General features: G+C 34.4%; 1 protein-coding gene across 4 annotated transcripts in view; it reads right to left on the reverse strand.

Annotated features, from left to right (window-relative positions):
* Nucleotides 1-15,641, reverse strand: part of LOC110099859 (acyl-CoA-binding domain-containing protein 6) — a 32,898-nt gene extending 17,257 nt beyond the window's left edge. The window contains exons 1-12 of one of the 4 annotated variants that reach the window (XM_020827154.2): nucleotides 15,305-15,641; nucleotides 15,011-15,081; nucleotides 8,627-8,690; nucleotides 8,488-8,553; nucleotides 3,899-4,099; nucleotides 3,713-3,790; nucleotides 3,390-3,500; nucleotides 3,207-3,273; nucleotides 3,058-3,119; nucleotides 2,730-2,869; nucleotides 1,437-1,563; nucleotides 1,223-1,343 (exon numbers count right to left, since the gene is read on the reverse strand). In XM_020827154.2, coding sequence (XP_020682813.1) covers nucleotides 1,223-1,343; nucleotides 1,437-1,563; nucleotides 2,730-2,869; nucleotides 3,058-3,119; nucleotides 3,207-3,273; nucleotides 3,390-3,500; nucleotides 3,713-3,790; nucleotides 3,899-4,099; nucleotides 8,488-8,553; nucleotides 8,627-8,690; nucleotides 15,011-15,081; nucleotides 15,305-15,463 — 1,267 coding nt within the window. In that variant the 5' untranslated portion in view covers nucleotides 15,464-15,641. Of the gene's footprint in view, nucleotides 1-1,222; nucleotides 1,344-1,436; nucleotides 1,564-2,729; nucleotides 2,870-3,057; nucleotides 3,120-3,206; nucleotides 3,274-3,389; nucleotides 3,501-3,712; nucleotides 3,791-3,898; nucleotides 4,103-8,487; nucleotides 8,554-8,626; nucleotides 8,691-15,010; nucleotides 15,082-15,304 lie in introns of all 4 variants that reach the window. The other 3 variants (XM_020827153.2, XM_020827156.2, XM_020827155.2) reach the window with 3 other exon arrangements.
* Nucleotides 15,642-25,392: the final 9,751 nt, after the last annotated feature.

Consider the following 25,392-nt stretch of genomic DNA (forward strand, 5'->3'; position numbering starts at 1 on the left):
TACACGGATGCTGACTACGCAGGATCACCGGTTGATAGAAGATCTACTTCTGGGTATTGCACATTTCTTGGAGGTAACCTAGTTACATGGAGAAGCAAGAAACAGAATGTGGTGGCAAGATCTAGTGCAGAAGCAGAATATCGAGCTATGGCCTTGGGAATATGTGAGCTACTGTGGATCAAAATAATCCTAGAAGATTTGAAGGTTAAGTGGGATGAGCCCATGAAGCTACATTGTGACAACAAATCAGCAATCAGCATAGCCCACAATCCAGTCCAGCATGATAGGACCAAGCACATAGAAGTGGACAGACATTTTATTAAAGAAAAACTAGACAGTGGTCTAGTAAGTGTCGACCATGTATCATCAAAGGATCAACTTGCATATATCCTTACTAAAGGATTGGACAGTTCTGCCTTTCTCAGAATGATTGACAAGCTGGGGATGACAGATCCATATTTCACAGCTTGAGGGGGAGTGTTGAAATCCAGCCGTTCCCAGTGCAAAGGATTCGACGGACACAAAGATCAATCCGTGGGATACTCTCGTGGATCACGCCATAATGGAGGAACAAATTTAGGAAAGATTTTTATGTATTAAATCTGCAATTTATTATTTCCTCATTAGGATATCTTGTATAGATCTATAAATAGGGAAGATTGTAATGAAGAATTTCAAGCTTTTTCCTCTCAAATTCTCAGTTTTAACAGTTTGTATAGATGTTTGTCATACGGCAATCAAGGGTTGATGATAACTTTGTGGCTGAATACTAGAACTTTGCCAGTATCCTCTCCAGGGGTTGCAAACTATTTTCACATCCACTTTATACTTAACATCATTTTATCTTACATTTGCACCGTCTTCATAAGCCCCAAGGTTCTCAATAACAGATGAAAATGTAAGTACGATAATAAATTAACCAATTAATCTTTCATATGTACAACTAAATAAAAGGACAGTCTCAAAGCTAACATGCCTGATGACAACATCAACTCAGAAATACTTGGCCTCACCATGATGAAAAACTCGGTAAGATGATATACTACATATCAGAACTCATTAATCTACTTCAAACATATATCTAATGCAGAATATTTTAATATAGACTAAACAAAAAAAGAAAACGTGTTATGTAGAACCATGACAGAAAAGCATATTGAACTAGAACTACAAAACCTCATGTTTGAGAAGTCAAGTAATTTGGAAAGTGGAAACTTTATACCATTACCATTTTTATTATCACCACCCCCAACAATAAACCAGTTTTCCCCCACTTTTATTCCAGCATGACCAGCTCTCGGACCAGGAGTCACACCCTGTTGGTTTGGCCTTGACCATTCCATCTGCAATAAAGTTTGCAAACTAAAGAAATTCAAGAAAGGCTTTTCTGAACTGTTATGGTCAAACATCGCAATAATGAGAAGTAGCCTTCTTACAGTTTGCAGGTCAAGGACATGAAGATCATTAAAGCATGTAGCATGAGAGCCCCCACCAAATATAAGAAGGTACCGCTCAGCATGGCAAGCAGCAGCATGGTCTGACCTTGGAGAAGGTGGTGTACCTCTGAAAAAAAGTAATGAAAATTCATTGTATACTTTATGTGAGTTCAGTCAAAATTACATAAGCATGCTAAGAGAAACTAGAAAAAGATAATATTTGATTTTAAATGATGCAAAAACATTTAGTAAATGACCATCAAGAGTTCAGAAACATAATACTGCCAAATACTTAATATGGCCAAAAAAGCAAATAGTATCAACAAGCCGTTGCTAGAAAGGCAGAGAATGCAGCTTTCTAGGGATAAGTATAAGAATATTCTAGGGAGTGATTAGTTTGTAAGAAGGAAACAGATAATGAATTAGGCTGATCAATGGTTCTGCAAAAGATCAGGGTAATCCAATCAGTTCCAAACTTAACCTGGAAGTAACAGAAGTATTAGCACAAAAAATGCAGTCCTTGTGCAGAATTTATAGGCAGAACCATGTGGTCTCTGTGCATGATGTACTTCAAAAGATCAAAGTGTCCCAACTTCGACTAAATTTAAATTTTGCAGCCTGCACCTCTCAGTTGACTGATACTTAATGCAAATATTTTCTTGGACTCGTTCGAGTACTTTCAATGACTTCCTTGGAGTTTTATATTACGTTGCCCAATGTGACATGCCAAAAGGAGCTGAAACATGTGTGCTTTTGAGAACAAACTCACTCGTAAGGTGGCATTGATAGAGCGGTGAAAGAAGATGGAGAAGAGGCAGCCAAGGATCATCCAGATGGTAGTGATGATCACAGAAGTCAGTGGATACTGGAGAGGAAAGAGATATGGAACACAGGAGGAGGGGAGGGTGGGTGCGCATAGTAAGGAGAGAGCAGAGATGACTATCATGGACTAAAAGGGCTATGAGAGTAGCAATGGAAGTAGAGGCAGGAGATTATTTTGCAAGTGGAGAGGGAGATTGCAGCATGCATAACATATTAACAATCCATCATTTGTAGAGAGGAGAAAGGGTCCACCAACCATTGTTTGATAGATCACAAGTGCCTTTCTTTTTGGAGCTTTAATAATTAATAAATGACAGCTTAGAAGCAATATATATCAAAAATTCATTTCACTATTCTAATAAGACGAGCTAATAAATGGTAGTAGTTAAGTTAAGCTTTTTCTTTATATTTATTATTATATATATATATAATGATAAGCTAAAAAAAGGCGTAAGAAATACTCCTGCTTACATAGCATCTACATCATCCCAGGTCATGGTTTCCAAGTCAAGAATGTGCAGATCATTTAATAGAGATCTTTTAGCATCTTCCCCGCCAAACATGACTAAAGTTGTTCCAACGAGGGTCACTGATTGACCTCCACGAGAAATCTGGATGAAAGACGATTATAGAAAGATCAGAAATAAGCTTTTTATTATGTTTTCATCTTTGGTATAGAAGCAAATATTTAATCATCACAAATGCATCGCCTCTGGTTCAAACTAAAGTTAGAGATGAAAATGGGCTATCATTGTGATATAAGAAAGAAGAACAGTATGCAATCAAAGAGGAAAACTACCGGTGGCTTCCCATAAGTCCTTAAATTGGACCAGGTCAAAGTCTGCGGATCAAATTCTTTAACTATCACCAGAATACAATGAAATTATTCAACAGGAAGCTGGACATAAAGATAATTTGCTAAAACATCAACTTGAAAGTAAATGAAACCTGTGACAGTCTCAGATGGATCTTTTGAATGACCAGCAACGGATAGAATCTTATCATCCCATGAAATCTGAAAAAAGAGTTTAAAAAAAAGTTCTATAAGATACCAATCAATACATGCAACAGAGTCCGTGGCATACTAATAGCAACTACAAGGACATAGAACTTGAATTCTCCACTAATTACCAGGGAATGCCCAGCAAGAGGAGCAACATGGGCTGGTGTTGATGATTCTGAGGTCCCTTTTGCTACTTTAGCGTCTATCTTTGACCACATCAAACTTTTCAAATCGAGAACCTTTTCTCCAAGTTGAGGAAAATATATCATTAAGGTAAATTTAAGATTAAGGAAACAGGAGAAGAATCATTAATCATTTCCAATAGTTCATACAAATTTCTCTGCAATAAGGTTATAAGTCACTATTGCATCACAGTTAACTAGTTTTAATAATGAATTGACAGACTCTGCAGAATATATAAAAATAGATAATCTCAATAACTATTATATACCTGAAGATCATTGAGGTATCGGCCATTGTGATTCCCACCAAAAATGTACATCTTATCCTTCACAACAGCTGCGCCATGCTGCAAAGAAATAAATTATTCAATGCTGAGACACCACAAAATAAACTAGTAAGCAGCATAAGGATTTTCTAAAACTTGCTAATCAATAAAGCATTGCCATCCAGTGACCTGATATCTAGGCTTTGGTTGTTGTCCAGAAATTGGTGGTGCAACCCATTTATCATAAATAGCAATAGCACCAAGCCCTTCCATTATAATATCTTTATCCTGGGTCTCAATAGGACCCCCATTTTCTGTTGAAATATGTTTAGGCTCAGGAAAAAAGGTCCCGTCAGGAATAGCTGTCTCACCAGATGATTCCACTTTTGGCTTCTAATTGAAAGAGAGAGAAAAAAAATACAGATGAATAGGGTGATAGTCAATTGTATGCACAGAAAAATATCATACATGACAATAGATTTGACTTAGAAAAAAGGCAGCAATTATCTTTACCATTTACGCTAGTACAGGTGTTGCATGGAAAGAACATTATCATAGCATGCCACGAGAAAAGAATAGGGCCTAATAGCATGGAAAATGCTTGTAAATATCTGTGCGTGCAGTAATTTATTCTTCTGCAAAGCGAAAGAAAGTTGATTCCAATATAGTTTGCATGATGCTTAAGTACAAAGATCAAGAGCTTCTATGGTTTCACTCAGGACAAAAGATGCACTTGTAACAAAGAGAACCCCCAAAATATCAAACCAAACCACCGCACTGTGAGTAGTAGTAGTGCTTATTCAAGGTTCATGGTATCAATATATAAGACCTTCTAGCCAAATGCACATTCCAGAATGTTTCATTTCAATGATAAAACCTTTTTGTAAAATGATTGCCTAATCTTAAATCATACAATGGGAATATTTGCGTTTAAAGGTAACAATAATCAAACAGATTTATTAAAATGATATTTTGAATTACATCAATTCCCTTGTTTCACCAGGAAATAATTCAGGTCAGCAGCCAGAAAATGGTAAAATGACATGTGAGATGATATGAACATCAATAGGTGATAGCATAGTTATCATTCTACAGATGTTTTACACTTACCGAGGCAAGTGCCCAGCCACACACACTAGTAAGTAAAATTTATATTAGCAATTGACGGAAAAAAAGAACAAATCAAACATAGAACATTCATAATCTAATTTGACATTTCAAAAAAATTAAACAAAAAAATTTCATTGGATTTTTTTTATAATCCAACATATCCATAAGGAACACCTCCGCCTCTAAGCCGGCCCTGCCTCAAACAGTTTATTCCCTACCGACACAACTACTTATCTAACTCCCCTCACGGCATAAAACCACCCCAGTCCGCTCTCCTCCTCATTCAAACTCTCACTCACGCAGGAATGGAAGGCCGATCTCCCGCTCGATCTCTAAATGCCGAACATGAGACCCCAAACCAAAGTCCCCCTCCTCTACCGTTCTCTATTCTGCACGAGGCGACCCGGCGCACAAGTCTAGCCACACGAAGCCCGCTCCCGATCTGCCTCCATCTGCATGCAGGACCCGCGATTAGGCTTCACCCCCGCTCCATCGGCCTCGTTCACTTAGCCGCACAAGACCCCCCCCCAGCCTATAGACCACAGCCGCGCACACGTCACTCCCTCGACTCCTCTGCACGCGTCAAATCCAGTCACACGAAACCCCTCCGACTTAGCCCGTCTTCGCAATCCGCCCTCGTGCCCGTCTGTTATGCCCATCGCCTGCTCGATAGAATTCCTGCTCCCAGCGTCCTGTGATGATCTCTACTCCAAATGTAAGCAAGCCGGCTCTTGTACGCCAATCTGAGATGTTCACACATAAAACTACTTCCAACATGTGATCTTATTTTTAATAATTACAATAATAAACAAACAGAGTCAATCAACAGACAGGAACAATCAAATCAAAGACCTTAGATCCGACCAGAAAATGTTTAAATCTAGTTAACTACAATGTACCTTATGGAGAATGAAATCCTACGTCTGCAAAGCGAGATTCATTCTGTAACGCCATTTTTCTTGAGCAAACTAAACTAAACAAAAAAAAATGACTTGCACTTTTCTATTATTGACACAAAATTATATATATATATATATATATATATATATAGACACACACACACACACTACTACATTTATTTATTTCTTAAGTTCTTTGGTCAATACAATTTGCTGACAACATTAATTAAATTTGAAAATTAGTTTGTTCAGAACATCCTCACAAAATTTTAACACAAGACATGTTTTCTAGGTTTGCACGAAAATGAAATTTATCTTGTACAAAAACAATAATTTGACAATGTTCTTGCAAAGTACAAATAAGCATCTTGCAAAAGAACATAAATATCACTAGAATGCCCTAAGAAAATGCATTTCTTATTGGTTTTGCTAAAAACTTATCTTACTCACAAAAATTGTTTCTATAATTTGATGAGAATTTTAAGTTTAACATTTACTTCATCAAATTTAGTCTCAATTACATTAATAAAAAACCTCCTTTTTTTTTGCAAAATTCAAACATTGGATCTCTAGTCTCCACTTTAGAGATCAAAAGCCGATCAAACAAATTGTTGGTGGGCCAAATAATCTTGTTTTAGACCGGTCCACCCTGAACCTCTTCATGTATACACCAAGCAGAATAAGGGTTCCTCCTAGTAGGGGTAGGGGGCAAGATTCTGTGGTGGGGCCCAACAATCAATTAAACATTAATTAAGGATGGATTTGGGAGGGAAAATTCAAAAGGGGCTATTTGGGGATTAGGTAATTGTGTTTTGCTTTAAGTAGATTTTTCTCCCTAAGGTTAGGGCTATGTTTTGATTTATTGAACTAATATATATAGGGTAAGGCGTAAGCCTCATGCCAGTGAGGCGAGGCGAGCCTCAACCAAGCTGAGGTGTAAGCCTCAAATTATAAACTAATTGGTGTGGCTTTTGATCATGCATTCAAGAGTAGGTAGATGAATTATTTGAAAGCGCATATGACTAGATTAATATTTAATTGGACGGTATATTAATTCGGATTGCTACTTGAAAAATGTATTCTTATAACTTAGCATCTGTTGACTAGTTGTATAGATGAACTTCAATAAGTATATTTGTGCACTTATTGTTCATCTAAAAAGTTAGAGATTGCATAATGCCTATTGAGTCATGATTTTTTTAGTTGGTATTTGGATTCATATCAAAGTTGTGAAACAAAAAGCTTCTGAAGTAACTTTAATGATTTAGTTTACATGTTCTATGCTTGCTAATTGTTATAAGGCATTGCATAGACCATATTAGGGCATTAAGACTGCATTATTGACTTATGAGATTTTCATTGACCGGTTAAACAGTGCCAATGAAAAATATGTTGAATATTATATATATAATAATCAATTAGTAAAGCAACAACTTCATATTTTTAAGAGTGTTGAATTTTCTTTAAACTTCAAAATATATAAGAAATCTGTGCAAATCATTTCCCAGAGTGAGGCTAACTTGTACAGCAAGCATTAACAATTATGAAAAAGCAATTTGGTAACATATCTCTCAGTTGCCTTGGTCTTGAAATTATCCGAGATGGCCGTACTATAGAACTATGAATTTAAGCTCAATTGTACTTAATTTTTTTATGGCATATATCGTATGTGCCTGCATTTGTTACTTTAATGAATAAATGAACCAATGCACTCTCTATATATGTGGATGGCCGTACTATAAAGCTATGAATTTAAGCTCAATTGTATTTAATTTTTGCTGGCATATATCGTATGTGCCTGCATTTGTTACTTTAATGAATAAATGAACCGATGCATTCTCTATATATGTGGAAACTACATAATTTTGTTTCTGAAAATAGGAATATATCATTAAGAACAGCTAGCATAAACATGATAATGATGAAAAAACTACATTAATTGAAAGCACGGACAAAATCAAAATAAAACATTTTATGAAAGGTTGAGTTGTTGACCTTATGATGGAAAAAGAAAATATATAATATGAGTCAAGAGAAGAAATATGACAATGAAAATTAACATATGCAAATATCATAAAATAAAACAAAGACTTTGTAACAGGTTATAACCATTATAGTATAACGGAGACAACTCAACCAAACTATCAGCCTATTTTCCAAATCCCAGATCCCAAGCAAAATCTATAGCATGCATGAATACAAAATTTTCCATGAATAAGACATGGAGCATAATGTCTAATCCAGGATTTTCAACAATTAGACCTTCACTAGCCAGTCAAAAGGCACATATTAAGATGTCCAAAGACAACCAAAAAGTTTTAAAAAAAAAATCCATGATCCGGGGGGTATCAAATCAAACAAGTTTGAGAAAAGAAAGACTTAATATAACACGTCTAAAAGGCTTTCATGTGAAATTTACGGCATCTTTACCATGACTAAAAAAATACATTATCTACTCAACATGTAACTTTTTTTCTTTTACCAGTAAAGACAAATGTGCGGTTTCAGCTTATAAATATTTTGAATGCCAAAATAAAGACGCTAACAAGAAAATAGACAATTTATTATTTCTACTGACATGCATATTGCAAGTAGAAGAACAAAGTAAATATCAAAACGTTAGCAACCTAGTGATACCGTGAAGAACTAAGCCTTAAAAAATTTAAACAACAAAAACATGATAAATTCATAAATAATTGGCCTTGGCATAGTTATAAACATTTTCCATTGACAGCATTAAATAAATCAAGAATTAAGCAGCATACTTACATGCATTTCAGAATTAGGTTTCACAGTAGGTTCTGGGACCCTTGAATACCAAGCAGGATCTTCCTCCTGTAAAGAATTCTATAATATCGGTTACCTATCTTTAATGCAATTTAGTGACAGCGTAAGTTTTGACATGCACCTCCAAGATTTTCACAAACAGACGCATTGCTTCTATTGAAGCCATGTTTCCAAGTCCATGCCAACTGTAAAGACAATATAGTGCAAAAATAGTATATAATCAAGATGACGATAATCATAAACAAAATTTAAAAATCTTACATCTAAAATATATATTTTATTACAAATTCTCATTATTTTTAACCGCAAAATACATAAGCACTGCAACAATTCATACAAAACATATAGCACTTTGAGTCTACAATTCATACAACAGCAGGTTTGGCACATGCCCATCAATGATCTTAATTCTATAGAACTAAACGCCATATTGGAACCAGATCTAATAAGCCATCAATCAAATCACCTATATAATTTGAGCATCAGCTTGTGGAAACTTTGAGGGGATCATGTTCATTGAAGTTTAAATAGCACAATGTCTCCATGAAAATTGACGAGTGTGGTAAAGATCATATTAATCATTGAGATCGAAGAGAATATAGCCAGGATTCCATAGGTATGATTGGTTGTCAATCAGATGTGTGAGAGAAAAAACTTCAAAAATTGAACTATTGAATTAAAACTCAAATTATAGCAGCATTATGATGAGTTTGAAAATTTGTTTAAATAAGCTTGTTTTAAAATTTTAATTTAGGATTAGGATAATTTTTGTTAGGATTATCTTTTAAATTGACATTATCTAATATGCAATTATATATAAGGTTTACTCTTTTGTGGATTAATTTTATGATTGTTAAACAATTTTTATGTTGATTGTTAACTACCAAATGTAACATTCCACTTTTCTCATTCATGGCTTGGGACCCGACAATAATAATGTTAAAGTGAAGTGCATTAAGGATGAAGATCAAAAAGTGTTTTTCTTAGAATAAGATATTCAAAATAGGTGGATAAGATATTTTGATAAAATTTTCACTGAAGGCTGTAAGAATATGATTGACTTTAGTGATCTTAGCTTCTCATATTAGTAATATTGAAGTTAAAGAGGCTCTAAAGAAAATAAAGTGTGAAAAAGATTACCTGATGATATTTCAAAAGAAGTGTGAAAATGCTTATAGGATAAGGATTTTCTTGGCTAAGTAAACTTTTTAATATTATTTTGAAACTAAAAAGATGACAGATAGATGGAAGGAGTGTGTTGGTTTCTATTTTTAAGAATAAAGGTTATGCACAAGAGTGTGTAAATTATCGAGGAGTTTAGTTAATAAGTTATATATTAAAATTACATGAGAGAGTAATTGGGAATAGATTACGACATGATACTAATGTTTATTCAAATCAGCTTGGATTCATGCCAGGTAGGTCTACTATGGAGGCTATACGTTTGTTGGGAGCTTTGATGGAGAAGTATAAAGAGAGTAAGGAGACTATGCATATGATATTTATTGATTTAGATAAAACATATGATAAAGTTCAAAAAGAAGTGCTCTGAAGAGTTCTAAAAATGAAAGGCGTTAATAATGCTTATATTCAAATCATTAAGGATATGTATACATGAATTGTTACTTGTATCAAGCACAAGGTACTTGGACCAAGTATTTTTTAGTTCACTTGGAATACATCAAGGATCAGCTTTAAACCCATGTCTTTTTCGCTTTAATCATGGTTTTACTAAGCATTTGCAAGAGGATCTACTTTGGTGTATGATTTTTGTTGATGATATTCTTCTTATTAATAAGACTAGAGAAGAATTGATGAAAATTTTAAATTATATAAATGTCAACCTTAGAGCTCAAAGGTTTTCATTTGAGTAGATCTAAAACTGAATATATTGAGTGTGATTTTAATAAGAATAGATCTAGTGATGGGATTGTGACATTGGGTGATCAAGTATTAAAAACAAGTGCACCTTTTGGATAATCTCGGGCCTGTTATTCAAAGTGATGGTGAAATAGATTGGGATATTCTTAGTAGAATTCAAGTAAGATGGTTGAAGTGGAGGAATGCATCGAGTTTGTTGTGTGAAAAGTACCTCTCAAACTTAAGGAAAATTTGTAAAAGATGTTAATGAGATCTGCAATGCTTTATGGGGTAGAATATGGGCCATTAAAAGAGAAGCATAAATTAAGTTAAATGTTATAGAGATAAGGTTGCTCAAGTGGATGAATGGATTTTAACTTTGGAATAGAATGCAAAATGAGTATATACGTGAAAAAATTGGAGTAACTCCTATGGCGGATAAAATTAGAGAGAGACGCCTTAGATGGTTTGATAACATAATCGACCTTTCATGACCCTTTAAGGAGAGTAGATGTATTAGCTCCAACCTATGTTAGAAAGGGTAGCTGAAGGCCTAAAAAGACATGGTTAAAAAGTATTAAAAATGGCATTTTTAATTAGATTTAAATGAGAATTTTACTCTTAATAAGACATCTTGGACAAAAAGGTTTCATACAGCCGACCCCATGTAGTAGCATAAAAGCTTGTGGTTGTTGACTTGTTGTTGTACTGTTTTTGTAGAGAATGTTTAGGAGTTGATTAATTTTTTTACTCTATATAGTAATCTTCTATTTAAAGATCCTAGTTCCTGCGATGAAATTACAAGAATTTTTTCCCCTGAGTTTTATCACTTGCTCTTAATCTTCTCCAATAGAAGTTACTTCCTCCAACAAACTTTACTCCTGCTACTGTAGCTGAATCCATGAGACTCCTCTTAGGTTACTATAGCATGCCTCCCGGTTCCTATATCATAAGCTGTTGTTTGCTGTTGGTTGCATTCCACTATTTTTTTCCTCTACTGTTAGTTGCAATCCACAACTATTTACTTTCTTTTTGCTACTTTTTCTGCTATTTTACCTGTTTAATGCTTGCTTCTATTTAGTTGTTTGGTGTTACTGGATGCTCCAAAGTTGACATTGCAATCTAGGTGCCCAGCTATTGAACCAAGTCATGAGTTCATTCAAGCATTGAAAAAGGGGGAAAGACTAGACTAAAATGTTGTTTTTAAGCCGTCTAGTTCTAAAACAATGCTTTGTTCTTGATGTCCAGCAGAGAAAAACTAAAAATTAAAGAAAGAAAACTATCGACTATGAGAAAACTCAATTAAGAGATTGATTTATAGATCTAGTTGGTATTAGAACAACAGTTCTTGGTATATGATACAAATAAAGATGGGATATAAAGACAAGAGAGAGTTCCTTCTTGTCTTGAAAACATATCTAAATTTTCCCAAAAAAAAAAAACATATCTAAAATCACTAAACAGATGAGAAAGAAGACAAAGAAGAAGAAATAGAAGATAAACACAACCAATCAACGGACAAAAAATATTCCATACCAAACCTAGCGGACCAATTGGCTAAGATTGATGAAGCAAATGATCACCATGATTGAGTGGATGGGGATGCAAATGATCATTGTTGTGACAAGTAGGTCAAGTCATATTCTTTCTCCTCTTGCGTCCATGCTAAATGTAAACATGATTGGAGAGGTTGAAGATCAAGATACGGCTACAACTCATAAAAAAGGATGTGAACATTCCAAAATGAAGATTCCTAGTTATGAGCAAAGGTGCATAGAACAAATAGCTAAAGACTTATTTCACCTTGCACTAGTATAACACCGGACAAGGTTGCATTCGCCCAACTGTAATCAAGCATCATGCCCTAGCGTGGCGGAATACTCACTAGAGATAAATGATCATCAAAATGTGAGCTGGAAATTCTTCAAGAAACTCATACCGGTGGAAGCCAAATATTCTACCCAATGGGTATGTAGAATATCAGTGGAAGCAATGAACAAAATTTAAGACAATGCCAAGAATAAACTTTGTAGGAGTAAATCGCAGAGCTCGGACTTCACATGGTCACTTTGGAAGAAAACTTTTGAGATGTACAAACTTTGATGAAATGCACCTTAGAACTTTATTCATAAATTGCAAGTGAACACCTATTTCCGATCACCGATCTCAACTAGGCCACAATAATGGCGATGGTCATAGAGTGCAAGAATCAAGGCAATAAGAAGAGGACCCATTAACTATCTTTCACCAAAGAAAGAAGAAAAACAGGACTAGGGATAACATTTTCTCTAACAAGACAAATGTCCCTGTTAAGTTCTTGAACATTGCTATATTCCTAGTCATACCAATGAAAAATATCGCAAAGAAGAAAGAAAATAAAAAAAACAATTATTGTTGGGGTGGACATTACCATACCAAGTCCATTGGACAAGACAGGCCCATTTGTATCCATGATGGCCATGCCAAAGGATAAAGCAGTGCGGTTTTATGTGAAAACACAAGAGGACTTGTTCACCCTAAGCATACAAGTGAAGCAAGAGTTGATGAACACCATCATCTACACCAACAATCAAAATAATCTCATTCGTAGTAATATAGTGTAGAAATTAGGGTAAGAAACCATATCACATTACAATTATTACCATTTGGATTGGATTTAGAAGGAGCCAAAGATGAAGGGGCCTGACTTAAGATTGGACTAAATGGCTTTAATTGACTCACAATTAGATCATTAAAAACACAACTTAGTATAACCAAGGCTAACAACTTGATAAGAAAGTTACTTGATACAATTTTTTGGATATGAAATTGGTAGTTCATAGTTTTTGTTTTTTTTTTTTAGTTCATAGTTAATAAAGCAAGAAGATCAACTTGTATCTAGATGTGTGGGGGTTCAACTATGTCTATTGTGAAGAATAAGTTCTAGATTAAAAAATAGTTGGTTAAAATGGAGAAATGCCATAGCTATTGTGCAATAAGAGAAAATCATAGTGATTTAAATATAAATTTTATAAAGCTACAATTAACTAGCTATGTTGTATGGTTTAAGTGTTGGATAAAAGATTAATCACTGACAACATAATTTGGAGTTGAAAAAAAGAGATGTTAATGTCATTGTATTACTAAGCAGATGGAGAAAGTGTTTGATTCAGATTCTCCCCAATTACTAGGAAATTGCACCATGTGCAATTAGCACTTCAGCCATCACATCCATATTGGATGGTTGATATCAATAACAAACTTTTTTAAAACAAAAGTGATTTCCAAAAAGTTAATTTCATCTATGTAATGTAGTTTGCGTTGTTGAGATGGGTAAATAAATATTACCCTAGCAAATAAAAAAAGAATCATAATCTAATATTAGCTGTTTAAGAGGGACGGTTATAGTAGCACGTGGTGAAGATAAGTTATTGAAAATGAAATCTAGGTGATTTTGACATAAAAAGAGAGGGCAAAAGAAGCCCTGACAAGGTGAAAATATAGTATTTATGTAAGAGAAAATAAAGATAATAGGTAGACAAAAATAACATGGTTATAAGTTGTGAAAAAAAAAAAAATCAAGTGTCAACTATAACTAACATCTCATGTGATGCTTAACTAAAAAATATTGAGGATTCACAAAACTTATCTTAAATAAAGATAGGATTGATAATGATGATGAAAATGTAACAAACTACTGGAATGTAAACGCATGAGATAAACATGATTGTGTAGTTGCTTTGGAATGTAGAAAGTAATTATAAGAGAATGAAAAATGCACCACACATACCACAACCTAGCATTTTAATGTATATGATACCTATAGCATGCACAAAATCCATATGAATGCCGGATATAAAGATGCATAGCAGTCGTTTAAGAAAAATTAGCCATGCAGAAGTGGGAGGAATTTTTTGGGTTAATGGTTTACAAAAATCAGATCAAAGCTAAAGTTAGTCTAAGATTTTGTTTCCTTTTATTTTTCAAGTTATAACAAGAGTTGTCCAAGTTGTAGAAAAAATTATTTATGGGTAATCAAGGCAATTAAACTTGTAGGAAGTTTGCAATTATCAGTAAAATGAGAAATGCCATAACACAAACTTTTTTTTTTTTGGGGGAAAATCCATAACTCCAACTTAACGGTTCAACAATCATAATTTAAGAGATTCCTCGACATCTTCTGGAATGCTAATTGAACATTATTATTCTTAAATTATGTTACTTTTAATTCAAATTACAAATTCAACACGTTCAACATTAAACATGATCCACAAATTTCAGCATTAAAAAATCATTGTTTGACATAAAAGCTGAACCATAATCTCTCCCACGCATGCCAATTGTAAGAAAGACCAGGAATAGTTTTTCCTTTGTCAAATTAGTTACGCAATGCTTTCTCATTGCAGTGATTCTCGCAACCACTTCGGGCTTGCATATAAAGCCACCAAGCGTGCATTGTTCTCAGTGTTATGTAGCAGGCATGCCCCATGGCGCACATAACCAGCATGATTGTTATCAAAGATCACACTATGCAGAAGGTATACACAACTCTCTTTGTCTAATGTTCTAATAGAGTATTTTCATAGCTCTTACAAATAAGAATAGCAAGATCAATGTCCCTGAAACAAAGTCAGCTCATTTCCCTCGTAATCATAGGGTTACTAACCTAGTCCACTTGCTGTGCTCCACCGGATTCCAAGCTCTCGGTTTAGAAACATTGCAAGGTCCCACAGTAGCCTGCATAAAAGAGCCATTAAAAAGATACTCAGATCAACTATTAAACAACAAATTTCCAACGCAATTCTACGTTGCAACCCTTGGATCTGCATTCAAAGTCAGCCAACAACGCCAAAATCAGACCCCCTCACCCAAGATCCGAACAAACACCTACGTAAATTGGATCCGGGAGGAATAGATGAGGACAAGAAAAGGAGAAGGGGAATAGAAACAAGGGCATTACCTGTTGGTATAGACCATAGAGGAGAAGGGCAACGTCGCTCTGGAACTTGGATAAAGCCGCGGTGGAAGAGCTCGGAGATCCGCTGAATCCAACGTAGGAGGCGGCTGCATAGAATCTCTCCGGGTAAGCCAGGCTGGACACCGACCTCGCCATCGACATTCCGCACGATGTCTCCGCCGAGGAAGAGGAGAATTTATTACGTGCGGACACGCTAGAAGAGGAGAGAGGCCTGAGGGAGAGCTGAAGACGGATGGCCCGACACGACTTGCCGGATCTTTCGGGTCCTTTGGGGGTCGTACTCGTTCCCGGAGCAGATCAATGGAGTCGTAGGGGCAGTTTGGGTACAGGTAGGTTTTAATAGTATTATAGAAGTTAAATTCCGTTAAATTTTCAAAATTATTTAGATACTTATTTGAAGATTTAAAATTTGTCAGTCAAAATACAATTTTAAAAATTCATATTAACAATAAAATTAATATATATTATATAATTATAAGAAAATTAATCAAATCATATTGAATGATAATTATTATTTTTTGTCATTGATTATTTGTATTTATAACACGTAGTCAAAACAATAACAAAATTCTTCTTTGTTATTCTTTGATCTTTGTCTTTATTCTTCCTATGGTATTAGGCCTATATAGGGTTTGCTTTTCCTCGTCTCCATGTCTTTGTTACTACTTTGTCTTCACGCGCTATAAGGTGAAGTCGAGTTTTCAAAGAGTCACAAAAAATAGTTGTTTCCTCCTCTTCAACAACAACGCTAATATCAGATTGGAAGTCACAATGGGAGCTGGCCACGAAGGAAACGATCTTCATGACTTCTTCGACTAAATCTAAAAAATTTTTATAACCTTCGGATTTACTAAAATTCAGGATTTAGGACAAAAAAATAATGAAAATGCTTTTGAAGTGGAGATTAGACATAGCATGAGATCTAGCATCGCATTTTTTGGAATTCAACAGGATTTGGCTCAAATCCTACTTGTATCCTGCATCCAAATAGGCCCCTAGTTTTAAGGTTTAATGAGCGTAAGCGTGATGTCTATTGGGTCAGGTTCGTTCATTACATAATCTAGAATATCTCTCTTAGCTCATTCATTAATTTCTCCAAAAAATATTTATAATGCATGGAGATCAAAAAGACCAATGTTAAAGATTTATAAAAAAAACACAATTATAAGAAATATATTCTTTTGATCATTTAGTTAATTAAAAATACAATAGCATGGGGCTCTTAATCAAAATTTCCAATATAGATGTACATATTAAAAAAAAACAATGGACTCCTTTTAAAGTTCACTTACAACATATATAAACAAGATTAACCCCTGCATGTACATGCTAATGGACACCGATTTGAAGATCTTTGGCCACCACCAAATGATTTTTCCTCAATGAATATTGATAATCTCAATGTGTACTAATATGCACAACAATAAGATATGTGGCCATCACCAAATTGGTATATCTGGGCGCATTTATGCATAGCATATAAGAATACTCGTAGCCTTTGAGCATACACATGGATCACACCAATATGAATTTCGACTCACCATCAAATATCCTTTAAGATTGCAGCAGTTGATAAATCATCCTATTGGTCTCAAAAGTGGTTGGCCTCTATTTTCTTCCTCCTTTGGTTCTCTCTAAGTAGAAGTTCAGGCAACAACTATTTTGACAGCTGCCAATAACTATTTGCACTCAAATATTGAGCACACATAGCGCTAGACAATTTACTTGCTACACCATTAGTGCATCTTCTACATGCACATTTGTTGTAATGCATTATATGCACATTGTGTCACACGCACACCGGTGTGCAAGAAAGTGACATTATGCAATTGGTCCAACGTAAATTAACTTGTACGCACTAATTTGTGTGTGACGGCCTTACATGCACTGTGTTAGACACACATACACACTATGTGTGTAATTGTCATAAGCATGCAACTAACTATAAAAACACCCACTACATATGTAACATGTTGTGTTTGCATCCATTGCAAGTGTAACTCATTATGTGTGCATGTTATATGTGAAACTCACAATGTGCATTCACTACATGTGCACCTTATGATGCACATCACATGTTGTTTGCATAAATTGTATGTAATTTGCATGCTTCCACAACTGTGCTCATACACACGAGCTGAGTGTCATCACGTTAATTTTTTTTCTCTCATCTTATTTTTATTGGACTAGCAAGGCATCACCCAGTGCCTAGGTTCGAAGTAATGAATCTTACGGTATAAGCCACCCCTAATAAAAGAATTCAACTTCATCATTAATTAATAGTAAGGTATTTAACCTTTTATTTTGAATTATTATTGTATAGTATCCTTCTTCTATGTAGCATAGTCATTACATACTACAAATTTTGAAGGATCAACAACAACTTGCCACCATCATTTAAGTGCAATAATTGCCACCCTTTATTCTTATTTTTATTCGTGCATATAGTTGTTTTCTTGAGGTTATCTTGAATCGGGTAGCAATAGTTGCATATTACTCAAGCAATAATATGCATTGTGTGATGCCCTAGGACCTAACGAAAGAATAGAAACCTTAAATTGCATAATTATAACTCAATCATTTACACAACAATCAGAACTAGTGTATATTATTTATGCATGGCAATCTTATTAAAAATAAATGATAATAAATTGATTATGATATGAATCAATCAGTTCATCAAAATTGCAACCGTTCATATGTTCCATCACAAGTACTTATGCTTTGATTGAACAAAAAAAAAAGATTTTAAATTAATCTTAAGCAAACACTACAAAAATTGTACATCAATTCCTAAAATCTTTAACATTTTCTTATTTTTCAAACTACTCAACATATTGTATATGGATGGAAATTTTTTTTTTCTTCTTATAGTCATAACTAACTTTAATCCATTTTGTTCATGTGATTATATTGTATGAGAATATATTTTGTCCAAAACTTTGTATGATAAAATTTATTCACATTTTAATGGATAATATAATAAAACGATATAAGAAAGATTTTCGTAAAAGAAAATATATATATATATATTAAGCCGTCGTAAAACCGCCGGAAAATTAAAAAACCGCCGGAAACTGCTAAAATTCAGCCGGAAATGTGTGATTTTCCTGTAGTGTTTGTGATAGCTATAAGAAAATTAGGCTTTGCTTGGGGCCGCTTTTTTTACTATTTCTTAAAACAACTTTTTATTAAAAAAAAAATTAAACTAAATTTTTTTTGTACTAGAAAAATGTTTTAGAAAGCAATAAGAAAGCTATTCCAAACAAAACCTTATGTCTAAATATAGTAAAAAAAATAAAATTTCCAGAGAAATTTGTTGCATATCCCTCTCTATTTTTCTTTAAATTGTATAAAAAATGGATCAATGTTTTTTTTTTTTGGTTTGTGTTTTTTCCCCTTAAGATTTGATTTTCTTTCCTCTACTTCAAAGCACAAATACAAAACCAACAACTTATAAACATTTTCTATTGATCATGTGAAACCAACTATAACAATAGTAATTACTATTCTAATTAGAACTAATTACTTCCTATTTTAAAATAAATTACAACTAAACTAAGGCAGAGAAAACAAAGCAACAGCCATGAAATCCTCCAAGCCATCCAATTATGCAAGTAATTTCTAATTTTCTATCTCCCCTAAAATACTAACACAATTTAATTCAATATTTTTAGAAAAATCTTTCTGTCATCCAGTTAAAATTGCCTAAAAAACTTCATTTTATTACCAATTTTCCACAAACTCCTTATATAAATCCTCATGAGGCACAGAAGGCATTTGGCATTTCATAGCAGCAGAGAGACATGTCAAGGGCCCAAGATATGGCGGCCAACTTTGAAGGTGAGGCCAATGGGGCTCTCATTACTTCTCCACAGTACTTGCGGCGGCGGCGGCGGCAGCTTCAGAGAATAGGGATGCAACAGCACCGTCGAGCAAGAAATGGTCTCGAAATCGTCTTCGAAGAAGACCCAAATCTGAATTCAGAGGTTGAAGATGAGTGCTTAGTTCCAACATCAAGAATGTGTTCTTATTTGAGCTTTATGGACCAGCTGAAGAGTGGTTTAGGCATCAAATACAGAAGAATGTCCCCATTTATCTTGTTCCTTCTACTCTTTGGTGTTTTTTTATTTTTTTATTTTTTATTTTTTATTTTATTTATTTTATTTTTTCTTATACTCTTCGTTGTTGTTTTTTGTGGTTGCTTTTACATATAATGACATTCAACAATAAGTTGTTGTTTGTACTTTGTACTTTGTTTTTTCTAAGGAATTATCTACTATTGAATTAGCTGGGTTTTTATTTTCATCCCAATATATTCATAACTCCTAAATGTGACTCAATAAAGTTCTTTAGTGTCAAATTTTATTCTTACATTTCTTAGCTATGAGATCCATTGTGAATTTTTCTTTCAATCTTTAAACAACACATTGGTAAATAGCACCTTTAAAGCCTTAAGCCATTCTCATATTTGCATCAACATAATCAAATATAATTCACAACAACCCAATTATTCACTTTTGTTTCAAGCTCCATAATTTTTTTTGCCTCTTCTTAGACTTCATTTGAGATGGCTTTCTTATTGTTTCTTAAAGCAGCTTTCTTATATAAAAATTTTAATTTTTAAATTAAAAAAATGTTTTTAGCAATAAAAAAGCCGTCCCAAATGAAGCCTTAGTTTTATATGTAGACAACTTTTGGGTATGATTCCATTTATCCTAAACATAACAAATAGCATACCAAAAATTTATGTTTAATATAATGCTATTTCCAAGATTACATAAAAAATAAATATCATTTATATCAAAGTAAATAAAATGCTAATAACAAATCATGCATGCACTAACATTCATCTTATGATTCCACATGACCATAGCAATTTCATCTCTTTTCTTCAAATACTTTCTAGAACCATCTACAATTGTTCCATCTAGATCATTTCAGAGTAATTTCTTTTAGCCCACTTATCTTTGAAGAAAATGAAATAATCATCACATTCTATAACAATCCAATTATGCAATATACAATAAATAAGCATAATGTCAATTTTGATTTCTAATGAAAAGTAATGATCACACAATATTATTGCAAAATGATTCTTCAAAAAATCAAATACACACTTAACATTAGTGCGTATTCATTTAGATATCTTGTGGCATGATTTGGAGATATAAGCTTCTTTTTGGTAGAGTAACAATCCTCAATTAGATCATTTTCCTTTATTGTGAAGTATCATAACTAATTATGGAACATAATGTAGGAGTAACCTTCTAGAACATGTAAACTACGAGGTCTTTATGACTCACTTCTAAGAATGATTGTGCCATTGTATTTAATCTCCAACTAACTAAAACATACATGAATCTCAAGTCAACATCTACTGCCATAAGCACATTTTAGGTTAAGTGGGATTTTATTTCACTAAATGCGGAGTTCTGCTCTTTAGGTGCTCTAGTTTTAATGTGTTTCATCTATAGTGCCAACACATTCCCATTTTTCTGTTAACTAAATTAATAAGAAAACTAAGGCTTCATTTGGAACAGCTTTTTTACTGCTTCATTTTGAACAACTTTTTAATATGTGTTTCATCTATTATGCTTGAGTACATGCAAGAATATAGAACCTTAATTCTCCGCTATGTACATTAAGTGTATTTACAAGTAATCTTCTTGTGCTCATTAAATTTGCATACTTTGGGAAAAAAAATCTCTCTAACAAATTACACAATGCCAATACAATCAGAATAGAATCTAAGATATAACAAAGAGAGACATGTTTCACATTGTATATTCGATTCATGATTACATTTGTATTTCTCTTCCTACCTCATGCAATAATGTGAATATAATACTCACCATGGCAGCAATAATTGCATGGACTATTAAGTGATTTATGACCTTCAACAAATTCTGTGCCATCCCAAAACTCTTCTAACTTGGATGATCAATCTTCATTATTTTGTAAAGATTATGACATCTTTGTAAAACAAACATGAAGAGATTGAAAAAAGAAAACTAGATAACAACAAAAATAGAAGAGTTAATCATGCTCGAGGTAAAAGAAAAAACTATACATAAAACACTATCTATAGCCATAAAACATATCATTGTAACCTCTACATTAAAAAAAAAAAAAGAACGATAAGGATGTACAACAAATCACAACTATATTTCAAAATTTTATTATTGACAACATCTTATCATATCATGAAATTTTATCAAATTTTATTCCTATGTTACTGTAATGGCTAAACACTCTCGTTGCCAGGACCCAAGTCCTGGATAAGAAAAGTGGAGGGTTGCATTAGGTAGATGACAACCAGCATAAAACTTTAAAAAAAAAAACAACAACATAAAACTTATCGAATGATCATGACATGAATACTTTGAAAATTTGTGTTAATGCTAGAGTGTCCCCTGGAAGCGACACGCTGTATGACCTGAATACATCAACAAGTGTGCAAGGGCAGTTGCATTGGCGCCCGAGTGCAGTGTTAAATAGGCAAGGGTGACGCCGGAGCTGAGACGTCAATTGTATTAAACTTCGGGCTATATTAAGTCCATTTAGTAGTTATAGGGGAATAGAGGTGAAATGCTTTCTTTTGTTTGTGTAGCCTAGTATGATGCTTCCCTTTTGGCTATAAATAGGCAGCCATTGTCTTGTAATCGGGATAGATTTTGATATGAATAAAATTTGAGTTTATTCTAATGTGTTTTCCTGTATCCTAAGAGTGATTCTTAGGTGGTGGATCTTTCCTCCAAGAAGTTCTTGGAGTGGTGTCCGGCGATCGTCACCGGATCATCGACGTGGATTCGTCGAGCCTCCTACCTGGCCGGTGTCATTTGGTATCAGAGCCAACCAGTTCTTCTTGCTCTGTATCCTGACAAGTCCTCAGGTGGTGAAGAGAAGAACCCGGCGGAAGAAATCAAGTCGGAGGTCGTTCAAGAAAACGACGGAGCATTTGGTGCCGGAGAGAAATTTGGTCAAGAAAGAGAGGAGGCTTCCGGTGACATCCGTGACCGAAAGGCAGAATCGTGTCGCCGGCTAAGAGCGAGCGAAGGCGGATCAAGGCCGGGTCTGGCGACTTCTTGATCGGGAGGAATAACGGAGCCGGCCGGAGCTTGTGATTTCAAGACAACAACCAGAAGAGCTGTTAATCAGCGGCTTCACTTGGAAGTGTTCGCTAAAGCTCCCAAAAACTTGGTCCTTGGTTCAACGGTGGCCTCCCTTTACCCGCCGTCTACCACGCGTGGGGGAATCGAGGATGAATTCCCATAGTCGGGTGGGGGAGTTCTCGGAGAATCATTGGCTTCTAGTTCTTAGAAGCCTTCTTGGTAGCAGCATTCTACACCCTCTTGGCTAAGTAAAACGATCTCAAGAGGATAGGAAAAGTGACACTTCAAGGAATGTGCCCACTTCAAGACAGTAGATCAGCAAAAAGAAAATATATATCCACGGTCCAGCCACCACGTTACATCCAGACGTTCTGTTCGGTGCCCACTTCTGATGCCATTCCACGCGCCAAAAACAACATAATTCTTGATTCTTTGTCCAGAAATTAGCACCAAAATAGAGCATGATGTTTTCTCGGTGGACGATGCAGGGATCACATCAAGATGAAGAAATCGAAGATCTTCAACAAGAAATTATTCGACTCAAACGACGGCTGTCAAGGCTTGAACGAAGGGAAAACTTGAGCTCCCTTGGCCTCGATTTTAATGGTGTCCGGGGCAAGTATGCTGCCACGACGAATTCAAAATCCTTCGTTCCTACTAAATCATTACGAACGGATGATGACGACGAGGTCATTTCATATGATCAGTTCTCTTCCACTCCACCCTCGACCGAGTTTAGATTTCAAGAATTTGAAGATACGTTGCCGAGATCATCGCCTTTGCCTATCTTTGATGAACCCGTGTACGACGTGTACAATGACGACCTTTTCGGTGGAGTTCTTGATCTTGATCAAACCATATATGATGACGATACTCAGGCGCAACTTCAAGAATATCGTGATTCCGTTTCATTTCCTGAAGCATTTACAGCCCCTGTTAGCAGCTGTTATGACCATTCACATTTCCATCTCAATTGCAAAGAGATATATGATGAGTTTCTAGGAATCAATTTTCTTCAACTCTAACTTCAAGTAATTTTCATGCATCTGATCTTAGATAACGAAATTACTTGTTTAAGAAAGTGCACACATTTCCAAGCAGTGGATCTTCCCGAGTGCTATTAGACTTGCGATATCTACGTGCAATCAAAGAAATACTTTCTGAACTAATCAGTTTGAAGTCTCTCCTAGGTGAGGTGAATAACACTGGGTGGAAATATCCTGACCGGTTTAGCCAACCAAATCCACCTCCTTATGTTGGCCAACCGGACATCTTCTTATGAGCCTGAAGGTCCTCCTACCCCGGTAGTATGACGCCGGAGCTGAGACGTCAATTGTATTAAACTTCAGGCTATATTAAGTCCATTTAGTAGTTATAGGGTAATAGAGGTGAAATGCTTTATTTTGTTTGTGTAGCTTAGTATGATGCTTCCCTTTTGGCTATAAATAGGTAGTCATTGTCTTGTAATGGGGATATATTTTGATATGAATAAAATTTGAGTTTAGTCTCATGTGTTTTCCTGTATCCTAAGAGTGATTCTTAGGTGGTGGATCTTTCCTCCAAGAAGTGCTTGGAGCGGTGTCCGACGACCGTCACCGGATCATCGACGTGGATTCGTCGAGCCCCCTACCTGGCCGGTGTCAAAGGGTTTCCACATAAGGGACATATATGGGCAAAGAAGCTAGTCCAAGATATTAAAATTAGGATAAGAACTTGGAATATATATTCCCTTACATGAAAATTAATGAAATTAATAGTATTATTATTCATAGGAAGATAAATATTACATATATTCAGGAAACTAAATGAGTCGAAGAGAAGGCTAAGGAAATTAATATATTAAGATTTAAATTATGGTATTTAGGTAGGAGTCATACTAAAAATGGTGTAGGTGTGACTATATATAAAAGTTTGAAGGATAATATTATAAAAATAAATAAAATTGGAGATAGAATTATAGCTTTAAAGATTATTGTTGATGCTAAGATTGTTAATATTATAAGTGCTTATGCTCCTCAAGTAGGTTTGGATATGAGTTCAAAATTAAAATTTTGGAATAACTTAGAAAAATTAATACAAAAGATAAATCTTGAAGAAAGTGTTTTTATTGGAGGAGATTTAAATGGATATATTGGTAGAGAGGTAGATGCTTTTAAAAGTATTCAGTGGTTATGTGTTTGAAGTGATTAATGAAGGTGGTAAGACTATATTAGATTTTGGAGTGATTAATTATAGATAATTCTTTCAGGATTTAAGTTCCTTAATGATTTTTTTAATTAGGTAATTTTAGACAAATGCAATTCATCTGTCAGGACACTTAATTTGACTATAAACACGCAAGATTTAAAGGTCATTTGGTCCTTCAATTAATGTCCCATAATTTTTAATTATGATTTTAAGTATTTGATTTGATTCACTTGGATTCAGAACGGATCGCTTTAGATGTCAATAGTTCATCTTATCGAGACTTCAGTTTAGCGCATAAGTTTGTTATAATCAGAATTTGAATGATCTTGAATTCATCAATCATCAAAGTTTTAATTCAAATATGTAAGATTCATGCCCGATCAAGTTGATTTTTTATAACAAATTCAGTTTGACTATAAAATTGGAGTTCCAATCTAGCAATAGAGGAGTGACAGTTAAGATCTTAGTAAACAATCAACACTAAACCAAAAAATTAGCTATATCATAACAACCATAATCTTCATAACCTAACCATTATACAATCAAACGTAACAATGCTAAAAAAAAATTTACATTAAGACTTGCACATTAATAAGTTATCATTTTTAACTCATGGCAAAAAGAACAAACAAGAAAAGCAGCTCTTATAATCATTCAAATCAAACAATGAAATTTAAAATAACTAACTATATAAACTGAGATTGAGCAGCTACACTGATTATCTGAATAATTTTAAAAATTCCATTTTAGTTTTATTTTCCTTACCCA

This window comes from Dendrobium catenatum, unplaced genomic scaffold (assembly GCF_001605985.2).
Source record: "Dendrobium catenatum unplaced genomic scaffold, ASM160598v2 fragScaff_scaffold_437, whole genome shotgun sequence".
NCBI classification, from domain to species: Eukaryota; Viridiplantae; Streptophyta; class Magnoliopsida; order Asparagales; family Orchidaceae; genus Dendrobium; species Dendrobium catenatum.